Source organism: Malania oleifera, chromosome 8 (assembly GCF_029873635.1).
Source record: "Malania oleifera isolate guangnan ecotype guangnan chromosome 8, ASM2987363v1, whole genome shotgun sequence".
NCBI lineage: Eukaryota > Viridiplantae > Streptophyta > Magnoliopsida > Santalales > Ximeniaceae > Malania > Malania oleifera.
Genome location: NC_080424.1, coordinates 29298554 through 29315044, shown reverse-complemented (window position 1 = coordinate 29315044; position 16491 = coordinate 29298554). Strand labels below are relative to the sequence as shown.

Sequence of the window (16491 nt, the reverse complement as noted above, 5' to 3'; positions counted from 1 at the left end):
AGTATGAAGGGCATATTACAATTTTTACTAATTTTGCTGGGAAATGTTGGATTTGAAGTGGGTATTTAAGCTGGATTGTAAATAAAGTCTTGCTGTTTACCACTTCATAATGGAGGTATAGTGAGAATGAACTTGATATGATAGGCAGTTATGATTTTGGGAACCATAATGGAGTAAGAATAGGAGATTCTGTAGGTCTTAAATTTGATGGTCTGAATTATGGAAGATTAATGCTTTCAAACATTCTACAATGGTGAGAAGTATTGCAAACAAAGATACAAGAAAAACACTTAATCGAGCTAAAGGTTTTGTGGGGATTTTTTTGCTCAATTTGTACTTTTTTTAATTTAATAGTGTTTTTTGTTCATCCCTTTCCGTCTTCAATACTTTTATAAATATGGTCTACTATGAATTTAATCCCTATTCTAATCATTTTTTTTTTCAATTTTATTATGCTGTGCATTGTAGGTTTGTATAGCGGTCTTGGCTGGTCAGTGTTGGGGAGGATATCGGGTGTTGGAACTCGCTTTGGAATCTATGAAATTTTGACAGCTTTTTATAAAGGTACCCTCTCTATGCTAGTATGCTACTTCAATATTTCCTCATAGATGGTCATTTTGTTTTGGCTTGACCCTTGTTCTTTGATGTTTTATTCATGCAGAGTTTCTTTGTTGTCTTTGAAAAGGAAATAATTGTTAACAGTGTTCAGTAATTTGGAAAACCTAGCTATAGATCTCCCCCTCTATTTATAGTATATGTCAAATACATTACAATGACCATAATACTCTTATTAACTCATGCTTACTAAGATAAGTAATGCTACTAAAGGATGAATAAGACTCTCTCTCAAATTGGAGCGTTGATATCATGTGCTTTAGCTGGTTACAAATTGATTTAACTCGAGCGTCCCAAAAAACTTCCATGAACAAATCAGCAAGTTGGTATTTAGACTTCACTTAAGTGGTTACTGAGCTTTTGCCCAAGCTTTTGGGTTTCTCTTGAACAAATTGACTCTCAACTTTAATATGTTTTGTTCTCTCATAGAAGATCAGATTGGAGACGATATAAATAGCAACTTGATTGTCACACATCATCAACCTCATAGGCTAAAACTTTGAAAAACCAAATCCTTCCAACATGTTCTTGGCCCTATATTTTAACTTAACAACTCGACTGGGCCACCACAATTTGTTTCTTCTCTTCCATGATACCACATTACAACAAATAAGGGGTGGATACTTTGTTGGGGGTGACCTAGCTCAATCTGCATTTATATATCCTTGAACATGAGTATGCCAATCTTGATATTAGAGACTTCTCATAGGTCCACTTTTGAGGGACCACAAGATACAAATGGCAACATTCCATGTAACTTGTTTGAGGAGAATAGAAAAATTGGTTCACTAAATTTGTTGTGAAAGATATATCTAATTGAGTGATTGACTGTGAGCTTTAACTTTCCAAAGTATCTCCTACATGTTTGAGTCTCTGGCAACAATTTGTTCATAGGACTTATGGGTGTATTAATAAGTTTGGATCCCAACAACATAATCTCATTTGAAAAATCTAGAACATACTTCCTCTGTGAAAAGATGGTTCCTATACGAGATTTGGATACTTCTATACCCAAGAAGTGTTTCAATTGCCTCAAACTTTTAGTTTAAAACTTTACTTGAAGAAAATGCTTCAAGCTCTAGGTACCCTCATCATCTATTGCAACTCCTACACACCAAACTCAAGCATTACTGCATTGATGCACCAAACCATGCTTTGGGAGATAACTTTTGATCATATAAGGATTTCTTGATATGACACACCAATGTTGACTTCCTAAGAGCAACAAACCTAGGTTGTTCCTTATAGTACCCCTTTTGAAAATTACCATTTAGGAAGGTATTCTTCACATCTTACTAATGCAAGGCCAATGACAAGTGGTGGCTAAGGAGATAAAATCCAGATTGATACAAGTTTCATGTTTGGGGAAAATGTGTGAGAATCATCCTAAACATATACTTGACTATACCCTTTGGCAACAAGACGGGCCTTTAGGCAATCCATAGAACCATCATAGTTTACCATCACAATGCATTCAACGTCCAACCACAAACTTGTAATCCATTGGAAGAGGCATCAATTCCCAAGCATACCCTGTAAGACTCACATCTCTTTTACCATTATAACTCTCCTCCTATGGTGAGTTAAGGCTCAGACACATACTTGCGAAGGAAATGGTGGAAAAAGTGGTAACAAAATAGTAGTGTAAGGGTGACAAGAAATCATAAAAGATAAAAACAAAGATTGGATGTTGGGCACATGTGCATACAGATGGCAATAGGAAGGTAAATATCATGGGGAGTTTGATTATCAGATGAGAAAATCAAGGGCGCAATATTAAAATTTGGAGGGGGATCTGTTCCCTTGAGTTGATGTTGTGTGTCTGCCTACAAATAAGGATGATCCAAGTGACTAGAATTGTTCAACTGAGTTGACAACTTAGGAGTAGGATTGGGATGAGAAATAGGCTAAAATCCAAAAGATTAGGTGGAGGAAAGGATTAAGTAAGATCAGCAAAACTTAAGGAATTGAAAGGAAAGAAGGTAGCATTAGTGAAGACAAAGAAATGATGCGGAGTAGGACTATAAGATTGATATCCCTTTTGAGTACAAGAGTAGCCTAGAAAAATACAATTGTAGCACAATGATGCAACTTATTTACTATTGGAGTTAATTGTTGAACAAGTGACACACGCCCAAACATACAAAGAGGTAGTGAGAACAAATGAGTATTTAGGAAGATAAAAAAATGGGGTATTCTATCACCAAGGACAAGGATGGAATTTTGTTGATAAGAGAGCAAGCAATGAACATGACATCACTCCCTACTTTATGGGCATTCATGTGATACAACACGGTATAAGTGAATTCAAGTATGTGTTTGTTTTTCTTCTCAATGAGCAAGATGATTCCTGAATCATACTAGATTTATAGTCATATAGGTAGTGAGTTGGATATTGATATGCTCCTTAATATTATCACTAGAAATTATAATGACATGCAAATCAAATTGAGCCTTTATTTTAGAAGAAAAGACACAAAATATTTGAAATTACTCAAGATGATTCATTATTAAATAGAGTCAAGTCTTCCTTGAGTAATCATATACGAGAGTGACAAAATATTTTAAGCCCAACTTTAACGTAGCACAACTTGGAGTCTAGTGCCCCAAACATTAGAATGAGCTAACATGAAAGTGTGGTTTGCTGTAGTTTTAAAATCAGTGCATGATGGCTGTTATGGTCTTTGCGTAATAGTATCGTTGGCTCCCGAGACTATTATAGGGTGATATCTCAGAGGTCCTGTCATTTACAACCACAACGATCATTATGGTCTTGATATTTGTCGTTACGGGTTGTCACAATGTTAGATTGACTGTGAATGACTAAAATTGGTTCTCAAGTCCTTTTTTTTCTACATTTTTTTTTTCCTTTCTTTGCCTTTCTTGATGCTTATGAACTCAATTTTAAGTTGGTTTTTTTTTAGTTAGTAATTTTTTATAAAGAATTCATTTTTGGGTTTATTTTCCTTGATATTTAGTATGCATTTGTTTTTTTTAAATAACTAGCTTTCAAATAAACCAACTTTTGTCTTATTAAATAGCATATGTTTGTATTGTAAGTTCATTCTTTTCTTTTTTGTGTTTTTCTTACACCTAATTTGGAGACAAAAGTACGTTCTATTGCTATGCATTTTTGTTCTCGTTTGACATATGAACATTCTATATTTTGCTTTTTGTATAGCAAAAATTCCATTAAAGACTAAGAAAGTGCAAAAGATGGCATTGTATATTTTATATTTCTTTATGTTTATGATTTCTTAGTTTAAACTTCACTTATAATCAGTAAAGTAGTGAAAAGTAGCAAATGCATGCTTCTTCTTGCCAATAGCAGCTAAAGCAACCAAGATGACATCCAATACTTGTCGTATATGTTAAATTTAATTGATTAAAATTTGCTAAAATAATCATTTAAAGCATTAGTTTATATGATTCCCGGATCAAAATATGTGAATCAATATGTTTTTTAATAAGACTAATCCAAAAAATGAATTCTTGAGCATGGTGTTTGTTACCTGTCATGCAATGTCCTCAATGGCTGCAACCATTATGCCGTGGATGTTACCGTTATTTAAAACCATGTTGTCTGCCTGTTTATTGACTTGGGATTCAGACGAAACGTGATGGTGCTTTTTGAACTAACAAGAATTAACACTTAAAAGTAGGCACCGAACTCAAAAAGTAAGAATCAACTGTTCTAACTTGTCCAGCGAAGGATGATCAAGGTGATAATAGATTTGAAGTGGTGTATTAACAGCAGTGCAGGCAGTAGGAGAGGATGGCGACCCAAAGTAGTAAAAGCCACCACCCTCATGTGCCAATTGTTTTCCTTGTTTTCAAATTCTAGATGACAACAAACATTGGGGAAAGAAGGTGATGCAGGGGCAGCATTAAGGTTCTGCAGCCATGGAAAAATTAGAAGAGAAGTAGGAAAAGGGGGGGAAGGGGAAGGGAGGAGGAGAGAGGAGATACCAAGGGGGAAACTCACGTTCAATTCAATTCAAATTCATCAACAACTAACTACAATGTGGCTTTCACACACTATTTATAAAAAAGCCTCTTTACATGAAATTACACATAACCCCTAAAACTATATTACATTACAAATATACCCCTATTTTACACAAATATTACAAAAAGCCCCCAAATACACATAATCCTATACTAATTAATACTGAACACACATAATAAACTGCTAAATTAACCCCACAATTCCTTAGCCGAACTCTTCTTAATTATTTTCCAGCAAGGATTTTCCCAAGGTCTTAGTTTTTGACCTACATCAACTCTCCCCTAGTTAGAAAAAATTCGGCCTCGAATTTTGAAATGTTGGAGAATTAAAAGGGAGAAGCAAACTTGGATTCTTTGAAAGCCAGTGCTTGGGTCATACAAGAAACCATGATCCTTTGGCAGCGTCATAGACTTGAATTGAGAGTTAGCATCAATAAGCATATTGGGAATGCCAAACTCAACAATTAGAATGTCTAAAGGACTTTGGATGTCTTCAAACACATTCATTTCCTTCCTTGTATTGTCTTCAAGCTGAATAATTATGACTGATTCTTTGTCTTGGTTCATTGGTAGAGCGGACTTCAAAACGATTTTCTTTCCATTATAGTGAAAGACATGTGTTCTCATGTCCTTGAGTTACACCTAAATCATCCAACCAAGGAGAACCAAGGAGTGCATGACCAATCTTCATAGGTAGGATATCACACCAAACATTGGCCAAATATTCACCCATTTGGATGGGAACCAAACTTCTTTCATGAACATGTACAATAGAGTTATCAACCCAAGACATCTCATAAGGCTCTGAGTGAGGTTCCGGATGAAGTTGCATTCGAGTGGCTCCTTTTATGTAAACCACATTCATTGGACATCTTCCATCAATAATGATTTTGCAAACCTTTTCGCCTAATTTGAGAAAGGTGTTGAAGAGTTTGAAATTGTGCCCAAGGTATGATAAATGGCATTCCTTTGTCCTATAATTTGTCACCATGTTGGTGAATTTATGCAGCATATATATATATATATATATATATATATATATATATATATATATGTATGTATGCTGCAGCTTTATATCACCAACAGCCTTTTACACAATTTCCCACAAGCCTTACTCCCAGTTTCTCAAAAACTATCTTCAATTCACGTTGATATTGGTTGTCCTGCTGAAATGAAACAAATTCACTAAGAAAACTCACAAATTACAGCAACAAAACTTGATTTTTGATGCTGGCAGTGACAATTTCTGGGGTTTCGTGTCAAATATTGCACTTGAAGGCCAATGGCTGGAGTATGCTTGGCTGGCGTGTGAGGGTTCCACCATTGGTTGGATAGCGATGAAATTTTGAGGGGAAGGGTTTCAGGGGGTTCTGTTTTTGGTGGTGTGGGTGGTATTGCAGGATGGTCATTGGAAAGCAGTGTTTGAGATTTGGGGACACGACTAAAATTTCTGAGAAGTTCAGAAACTGCAGAACTGTTTTTCGGTTTTTTTTTTTTTTGGTGTGAAAAACTGAAGTTCAGAAATAGAGAGAGAGAGAGAGAGAGATAAGAAATTGAATGAGAGAAAAGAAGAAGATGGGAGGTTGGAGGAGTTGCTGGGCAGAAACTGCCAAGAGACGGCCACATAATTCAGAAATGTGAAAGAGAGTTGAGAGTTATGGGAGAGAAAAGAAGAAGATGGGAGGTTAGAGGAGTAGCTGGACAGAAACTGTCAGGAACTGCCAAGAGACAGCCACAAAATGCAGAAATGAGAAAGAGGGTTGAGAGAGTTACAGGAGAGAATTAAAGGGAAGAGGAAGAAGAGAAGGAGAAGAGAAACAGAGAAGAAGCAAGAGGGCAGAAGGCTGCTGGGCAGCAAAGGATTAGGGACAGAGCAGGAGATCAGAACAGAAAACCAGAGAACAAGAAGAGAAGAAGGAAAAAGCAGCAGCAGAGAGGGAGCAGAAGTTACAGAACAAAGGGGAGAAGGAAAGAAGAAGAAGAGAAGGAGAAAGAAGCAGCAGCAGGGAGGGAGGGAGAAGTTACAGAATAGAGGAGGAGAAAGAAAGAAGAAGTTGTTGTAGCAGAGGGAGATGGAAGTTGCAGAACAGTGGGGGAAAGGAAGAAGAGAAGAAGAGGGGGCAAGAAGAAGATTGAAAAGAAAAGATGGGGGAATTGAAATGGAAGAATGAGATTGTGGTTGGGCTCTGATACCAAATGATGCAGGGGCAGCATCAAGGTCCTGCAGCCATGGAGAAATTAGAAGAGGAGGAAGGGGGGAAGGGGAAGGGGAAGGGAGGGAAGAGGAGATACCAGGGGGGGAACTCACGTTCAATTCAATTCAAATTCATCAATAACTATAACATGGCTTTCACACACTAATTATAAGAAAGCCTCTTTACATGAAATTATGCATAACCCCTAAAACTACATTACATTACAAATGTACCCCTATTTTACACAAATATTACAAACAACCCCCAAATACACACAATCCTATACTAATTAATACTGAACCCACATAATAAACTACTAACTTAACCCCACAATTCCTTAACCCAACTCTTCTTAATTATTTTCTAGCGAGGATCTTCCCAAGGTCTTAGTTCTTGTCCTACATTAGAAGGTTATATGGAATAGTTTATGGACTTTATAATCTTACAAACATAAGATTATGGGGAAACTTAGGAATTTACAAAAATAGAAGAGAGTGAGAGAGATAGAGGGAGTAGGATTTAATGTTTATATTCCCTTAACTGTAGTAGTTGACCCATCAGAACTGAAGGACTAGTGGGAGAGAGATTAGATTACCCATCTAAGCAAGAGCTGCAATGTGAAGAGAAACTTGTAGAAACTTCATATATTCCTCCTGTAAAACAGATATGGTACCTTGCTTTGCAATAGAAAATCGAGTAAGAGTGGAATTTTCTACACTGTAAATATCATATTAATTTTTATGGAATGTTGTACTTTGCAAGCAACTTTAATTATAATGAAACTGAGGTTTGGCATCTTTTTAAGCATACATTTTTTAATAATTATTTTAGGAACTGTGAGGTATTGACTGTTATGATATCTTGCACTTTGTTCATGTGCTTTCCTTTTACAGGAACTGAGGTTTACTACCTTTCTTTACCGTATATGATCTTTTCATTATTAATGGGATATGCAATGTATTTTCACTGTAAAAGTGTAAATTTCGTGTCCACCAGACTTTAAGCTTAGACATGCAGGGGCAGCATCAAGGTTCTGCAGCCATTGGAGCATTTAGAAGAAATAGAAGAGAGGAAGGAAAGGGAAGGGAGGATAGGGGAGATACCTCCCCTGTTCAATTCCAATTCAAATTCATCAATAACTGCCTACAGCACGACTTTCACACACTATCTATAAGAAAGCCTCTTCACATAAAATTTCATATAAACCCTTAAAACTACATTACTTTAGAAACATATCCCTAGAATGCACAATTACTACAAACAAGCCCCAAATTCACATAATACTCTACTAATTAAACTACACACATAATAAACTACTAACCTAACCCAACAATTCCTTAGCCCTTCTCTTCTTAATTATTCTCCAGTATGGATCTTTCCAAGGTCTTGCTTCTTGTCCTAGATCAACTCTCCCCCAGTTAGAAAAAATTTGGCCTCAAATTTTGAAATGTAGGAGGATCAAAAGGGTGAAGCCAACTTGGATTAAGTTAACACTTGAATGAGATAAGAAACCATGTTCCATTGGCAGCACCATAGACTTGACTTGGGAGTTAGCATCAATGAACTCATTGGGGATGACAAACTCTACAAAGAAATGTTTAAAAGACTTTAGATTCTTCAAACACATTCGTTGCCTTGCAGTGTCTTCAAGTTTAGTAATCTTGATGTGATCAATAATCTCATATTCTTTGTCCTGGTTGGTTGGTAGAGCAGACTTCAAAATGATTTTCTTTCCATTATAGTGGAAGACATATGTGTTCTCACTTCTCATGTACTTGAGTCACACCCAAATCATCCAACCAAGGAGAACCAAGGAGTACATGGCCAATCTTCATAGATAGGATATCACACTAACCATTGGCCAAATATTCACCCATTTGGATAGAAACCAAATTTCTCTCGCAAACATGTATAGTAGAGTTATCAACCCAAGATATCACATAAGCCTCTGGGTGAGGTTCCAGATGAAGCTGCATTCGAGTGACTCCATTTATGGAAAGCACATTCATTGGACATCTTCCATCAATGGTGATTTGCAAACCTTTTCTCTGCATTTGAGCAAGATGTTGAAAAGCTTGAAATTGTGCCCAAAGTTTGCCAAAGAGCACTCCTTTTTCCTATAATTTGTCACCATGTTGCCAAATTTATGCATATATATGCTGCAGCTATATATCACCAACAGCCCTTTGACACAATTTCCCGCAAGCCTTACTCTTAATTTCTCAAAAACTATCTTCAATTCACCTTGATATTGTTTGCCCTGCTGTAATGAAACAAATTCACAAAGAAAACTCACAAATTACAGCAACAAAACCTGATTTTTGATGCTGGCAATGACAATTTTTAGGGTTTTGTGCCAAATTATCGTGCATGCTTACAATATATTGTGCCCGCGATCAAAGTATCAAGCTGCAGATCAAATTATTGTGGAAAAACTCAAAATATTGTGGCTGCTGGCAATTTCTTGTAAGACAGGAAATTTTAGAAGAATCTGGGAAACTTCCTCACCCGCTTTACTGGCGCGTGGGGTGTGTGGGTCGCCAAAGGCAAAATTCCGGAGATGAAACTTCAAGTCAATGCAGATCAGTGGGTTGGAAGCACAGTGGTGTGATGAGAAAAACACAGGAAATTAGGGATTCTTGAAGGACTACGGCTGGAGTATATTTTCCAGCATGTGAGAGTGTTCCTGTGATCGGAGGGCAATGAAATTGTAGGGGAAGGGGTGTTGGTGTGTTCTGTGTTTGATGGTGTGGGTGGTATTGCAGGATGGTCGCTGGAAAGTGGTATTCAAGGTTTGGGGACATGACTGGAATTTCTGGAGAAGTTCAGAAACTGCAGAACTGCTTTTTTCTATTTTTTTTTTAAATACTGAAGTTCAGAACAGAGATGATGAGATTAGAAACACGGAGAGGGAGAGATTAATGGAGAGATGATGAAGAAGGAGGAGGAGGAGGGAGAAGACAGAACAGAGAAGAAGGGAGTACTAATACATAATAGAGAGTGAGAGAACAGAACAGAGAGCTAGAGAACAAGAAGAGAGGAAAGAAGAAGCAGCGGAGAGGGAGCAAGAAATTACAGAACAGAGGAGAGAAGGAAAGAAGAAGAAGACAAGGAGAAGAAGAATATGGTAGAAGAGAAGAGAGAAGGGAAGATGGGGGGTTTGAAATGGAAGAATAGAGATCGATATTGGGCCCTGCTCCCAAATCATGTAGGGGCAGCATCAACGTTCTGCAGCCATGGGAGAATTTAGAAAGAATAGAAGAGAGGAAGTTAAGGGAAGGAAGGAGAGAAGAGATGCCAGGGGGAAACTCACATTCAATTCCAATTCAAATTCATCAATAACTGCCTACAACATGGCTTTCACACACTATTTGTAAGAAAGCCTCTCCACTTGAAATTACATATAAACCCCTAAAACTACATACATACCCCTAGAATATATAATTACTACAAAGAAGCCCCCTAATACACACAATACTAATTAAACTAAACACATACTAAGTTACTAACTTAACCCAACAATTCCTTAACCGTACTTATCTTAATTATTCTCGGGCAAGGATCTTCCCAAGGTCTTGCTTCTTGTCCTACATCACTTAGTTTACAAATTACACATGATGTCTTTGGATAGCTGATGTGGTTTAGTTTATGATTTGCAAATTTCTAAACTTGGTTTACTGAGTGACTTGGAGGATCATTTTGCACTTAGGTCTGTGGAGTGAAGTAGTATCTGGTAACACTAAACATTCAGAGCGTAAAATGTTCAGGGTTAATGATTGCTTAAGCTTTAGTCTTGAAGGAGTCAAGCTTCTCTGTTGTATCTTAAACTAGTAAATTTTTTAGATATAAAAAAGAAATTTATTAAGAGAGAAGAATGTACAAGGAGGATGGGAGATCCTCGGGAAAGAAAAGGAAAAAATTGAATAGCAAAAAATAATTTTAACACAATAGGAAACAAAAATTAAGCTAATAAAGCCAACCAATTACCCTGAATTTCTGAAAAGGCCATGCTGCCAAAGACATCTGTAGAGAAAATCCATATGGATGCTCAAAAAAACGATTCTGTTCCATATCAAATCAAGAGTGAAGCACAATCTCTAAAGATCTGAGAATTTCTCCCCAACCAAAGTACCAATTTAACAGCAAAAATTGCGTCCCATGACAAAGTTTTTCGCATTCTTTTGCCTCCTAAAACCTCTAAAACCAATCAACGTAAAAGCCTGTAAAGAATGATGACAAGTGCAACAAGTTATGGATCAGTGAAGAGTAAATGAGTATGATCCTCACTACTAGCATAGCACAACGCATATTACTGCATTAAATTCTTCGGGTTAACTCTATCAAGAACTGTTAAAGCTTAGTGTACATTGTTGGCCCACGGCCTAATAGCTTAAGCTTTTAGGTAAAGTGGTTTTTTGACATGGTATCAGAGCTGGTTATCAGGAAGTCCTGAGATCTAGTCTTGTAGCCCACGTTTGTTGTGTGGTGTTCAAAATTTTTTCTATTCCCTGTAATGGGTGTTGTTTGTCGTTTGTTTATCTCTCCACGTGCTATCGGGCTGCATTTGTGGGGAGTGTTAAAGCTTGTTATACTGTGTTGGCCCACAACCTAAACTTTTGGGTAAAGTGGTTTTTTAACAAGAACCATCGTCCATACAAATGCCTTTAACCTTTGAAGGAGTTTTAGCTTTCCCCAGTTGCTTAGCAAGAGGAAAAAGAGAAGTTCTGGTTTGATTAGAATGGAAAGATTTACAAGAAAAAATGCCAGAAGAATCCAAGCAACACATCATAACATTCTCACAATGAGAATACTGATAGGAATCCAACAAAGTCACAAGTGGGGAGAGCTCCTTGGTCTCCTTATTGTTCTGATTTCTACTAAAGTCGAAAGCACCCATAAACAAACAATAGTGCTTGAGAAAAGATGAAATATATGCCTCGGGACACAAAGTAAGGCAGAAAATAGAAGGGAATGCAACTGAAAAAGAAAATAAAGGGTGTAACCTTGATGTTATCTAGCCTGTTATGTGAAGAAGTAGGTGCATGTTTGTGGGCCAAATGCCAATGGTAACACAATTTGTGCAACCATGCAGTTGTTTTCTATGGAGATTGCAGTTGTGATATAACAAGTGAACCAGATCTCTCGTTTGATATAGATGATTGGGCTTTATTCTTGATAAGCACACACTTCTATGGAGACTGCAGATGAGATAGTCCAACCAGATCTCTCTCTCGTTGAATTTGATATGATTAGATGAGTTACTAATATTTTTTATATAGATGATTGGACTATATTCTTGATAAACACACAATACATTGCTGTGGAGAAATTATGTTGTTGTGACAAATGCTTTCCTTGCAGATGGTCAAGAAGACAATTATGTGCATGTCTCTGAGGCCCTTTCAGCAGGGCTTGTGGCTGGTGCCCTGGAATCGCTTGTCAGCTCCCCATTTGAACTCATTAAACTTCGTGCACAGGTGACTTCTGCATCTCGAATACCAACCTGTACCTCTACTACAGAACAGAGAGCTGTAGCACCTGTGATTGCAAGACTACTGCATGGATATAGTCCAGATATGAAGGCATTGAACCATTCAGTAGGTCTTTTGTCGACCTTGACTACGAAACATCCAGATATGATTGGTGCTTTAAAGGAATACCCATGGATGATAACTGGGTCTGGGAGGCCACCCTCTGTCTGTGATGTTAGGAGGCTGCCAGACATCATCTCCTTTGAAGGATGGGGTGCTTTATGGAGAGGCCTTCGGTCAGGAGTAGTTCGAGATTCCATTTTTGGTGGTATATTCTTTTCAAGCTGGCAATTCCTACACCTAACAATGCTAAATTGGAAGGCAGTTGGGATGGATCCCATTCCTAGGTTTTATTTTCATTTCTTTTATAACTGCCCAATTGGATTCAGTTCTTGGATTTTTCTTGTTTTGTAACTACTTGTGGAAAATTCTTTTCTCTAATAAACTACCATAGGGGTGCCTGGATGTATGCTCACTGGTTTAGAGAGAGAAAGAGAGAGAGGATAGCTCACACACATGCAGAGAGAGACCCATGATGGAGGACCACCGCCACACTTAGGCCGCCTATTTGGAACACATGCACATATTATAAGCATAGGTGTAGGAAACTAAGATTCATGTGTTAAATCAATAATTATGTTTGTTTGTATTTTTAGTTACTTAAGGGTTATTGTGTAATTATTTATTTTGTCAACTGTAGGATGTTCAAATATTTGGTAGCTACATTGTGGAGAAATCAGTTGAAAAATTGAAATCAATTAGAATTTCCCATGTGTGTCTTTCTCCACACAAATTTCGCGCCTGTGTCTTTCTCCCGTGTACAGGTCCTCTTCTTCATCTTCGTCTTCCTTTTGTTCTTTCATTTTTTTCTTTTTTCTTTCTCATCTCCCATGTTCCTGCTGTCCTACATCATGTTTGGTATCAGAGCCCAAATTTGAAACATATACACAGAACTTGTCGGTGGCATTACAGCTGCAAACCTGAGCATTATTTTGAGTGACATCCACAGCTTTCTGACTTTCTTTGACTAAACCATTAAAGACAAAAGAAGCTCTCCTGAAATTGCAAAGACAGACCAGTTGTTGCACTGTTTATCACCAGAAAATACCCAGAAAATTACAATCACTGCCTCTCATCTTCAAACACCACTACACCGGAAATATTTTGGGACGCCTCCACCACTGTTACATACAGAACGCTCTACCACATAAATTGACTAAATCTCACAATAGTTTAACGTTGCTTGCAGTATTTTGACATGTGCTGTGACATCTTGGACTTTAGTTGCAAATTTCAGAAGTTTGAAGGAGTTTTGGAGGAGAAATTAGGCCTGCCAGCAATCAGATTGAGATTCATCTACAACATTTTGAGATTTTCTGTGAGAAGTTGGTCAATTTTTTGCACAATTTTCAGATAAAACTTGTAGAAATTAAAGAATGCACAAAATTGGTTGTGATGGCTGAGAAATTGTAGGAACAGATGAGAATGATTGGAAGGCAGTTTTTAAGGTACTTGGTGAGGTATAAGGTGCTATAGCAGGGACCAAGATTGATCAGTCAAGTAACCCAACGGATTTCCATATTTCTAGGTCAGGTCAGGGTATTCTCCCCACTCTAGAGTTTCTGTAGTGCCCAATAGGATGAGTCAAGCCCCTAGACAATGCAGTAGACTCTTCAACTTTATAGGTTAACCTTGCACAGATTGACGCTCAAGCTTTATATGTCCATACTTGACACACTCCAGGATTTTTTTGACCAAAATTTGAGCAACTCAATAAACAATTTGCACAAGTCATAAAGTTGTTAAGAACTTATGATAAGGGCTTATGGTAGGAGATCGAGATTAGTCAGTAAGCAACCCAATTGCAGCACTCAATAGGATGAGTCCGGCTCCTAGACCATGCAGTATATTTTATTCATTGTATTCAGCCTCAAGTCAATTTGAAGTCCTGGTTTAAAGAGGGTAATTTTGATAATATAAGTTAGTCAACAAACTATAAATCATATGAGACTAGTTATATGGACCATTTTAAGGAGCTTATGCTTTGTTGTGGTATACATGTCACACCGTCACTGTGTTTGCCTGTAGTCTTGATGAAACTGGGGAGAGATTTAATGATGTTCTCCTGAAACTCTCGAAATGCCTACCAAAAAACCCTAGCCATTGAGAGGTGCATGAAGATTACTCCTTGTAGGATATCTATTTAGGTGAATGAGTCACTATGGATTAGGTCTTTTAATCTAGAGTCTAGACGTATTTCATAATCAAGGGTCATTCACAGTTTGCTTCTAAGGAGAGTACCACTATGACTACAGCGTAGCATTGGTCCATCACTCATCCTAGCCCTCTTTTTGTGATCCTTCTTATGCCTGGAGTCCTAACGAGCCATGGCTTTAGAGTATGGGCTAGGTGATTCATAGGGTAGTAAGGATTAGTTTGTTGATGTAGTTGCATGCTTTGGAGATGAGGGTGAGATGGTTGATGATTTTGAGGTTAATGATGCCTATGTTTTTGTAAGATTTGTTTTGTTCTCTACAGTGGATAAGGATCAATGAAAGAGGACCGCTATCTTCCCCACTTCCTTTGATGTAATAGATTTTGTATGTTCATTGATGGAGTAGTAGTATGAATATTGTGTGGCTCTTATGATGGCTTGGGTTAGCTAGACCATTTTACAGGTCACAATGAGGTTTGTAGTATCCATTTAGTTAGGAGGGACTATAGGGATAAGGCTTACTTGTGATGTGTTACGCATAGAAGTGGTCTATGGTGTGTTATCATGTCCCTTGTTATATGATTTGAATGCAACCAACCATGGTGGGGAGAATATTTGTGTAGTTAGGTACGTGGGAAAGGACATAATTAACCCACACTCAAGGACTTCAAGAACAAGAAGAAGTCAATGTTCACATCTAGTCAACAAAAGAAACCATATCCTAGACATAAGGCATTTAAAAGTGCGAGTGGGAAGTGTAACTACTTGATAGTTTTTGCTGCTACTAACACCCATTTGGATGTCAGAGATTCTAAATATGATATGTTTCCTACTATGGGAGATTTGTTAACTGAGTTTCATATGCTGTACTAGGTGAGGTCCCTAAGTTGCCACCTATGAGAGATATTTAGCATGCTACCATAGATTTGGTTCTCATCCTAGTTACCTAACCTTAGACACTATACTTGAATATTAAGGAGTGTGTTGAATTGAATTGGCAAGTAGGAGAGCTTTTAGATAGAGGTTTTGTGAGGCCTAGCCTTAATCATTGTGTGTGTCCTTTTGACCCAAAATATGGATCTTGGAGTATGCGCATAGATAGTAGTAATTGGGGAGATTACCATCTAGTAGAGGTGATGCAGGAGCAACATTCAACAGTCCTAAATAATAATACTATAAAATCTCAAGAAATTTTTTTACAATGTTAAGGTTATTATGTAAATTAATTAATATAAATAAAGAAAACGAAAATAGAAGAAAAATTACCAAAATTCAAATTGTATTGTTTGTGTGCAGCATCAATAGGTTTCAATACCTAGGCTTAAGGACATAATTGATATATAAGCTGGTTCTAGTTGGTATTCCAAGATTGATCTTACTGAATACCACTAGATTAGAATTAGATTAGGATATGAGTGAAAAATTGCAATTAAAACTTTGTTTAGCAATTAAAAAAATGCATTTAACACTCAAGATGGTGAGTTGTTAGTCATACATTTGGACTTTCTATTGACCCTTGCTCCTCTATGAGTGTTTAGAGTTATGACTAGGTCTAGCAACCATTGGTAGGAAATTCTGTGTCTGTTTTGATGACATACTAGTCTATAGTAGGACTAGTGTGGGGCAATTAATTCATCTTTGTCACATTTGTGTCACCCTGAGGGAGACTAAGTTGTACGCTAGCCTTGAGAAGTGCAACTTTTCGTAGAACTTTGCAATATATATATATATATATTTGGTTCTGCACAAGGATAGCATTAGATTAGAACCATTAGGGAGTGGCGTGAGCTTAGGACTATTTCAGAGGTTCATAACTTTTGTGGCTGAGCTACTTCCCATGAGTGATTTGTTAGCGATTTGGTACTATTATGGCTTTCATCATTGATTGCTTCAAAAATAAATCCGATACAACTGATGCTGTTCTAGG

The 16491-nt window shown here is 37.3% G+C and overlaps 1 protein-coding gene across 2 annotated transcripts in view; it reads left to right on the top strand.

Moving 5' to 3' along the window:
• The window catches only part of LOC131161960 (probable S-adenosylmethionine carrier 2, chloroplastic), a 43642-nt gene that overhangs the window by 1644 nt on the left and 25507 nt on the right, over nucleotides 1-16491 (top strand). For both annotated transcript variants that reach the window (XM_058118031.1, XM_058118032.1), the window contains exons 4-5: nucleotides 469-564; nucleotides 12180-12696. In XM_058118031.1, the coding sequence (XP_057974014.1) occupies nucleotides 469-564; nucleotides 12180-12696 (613 nt within the window). The remainder of the gene's footprint in view (nucleotides 1-468; nucleotides 565-12179; nucleotides 12697-16491) is intronic.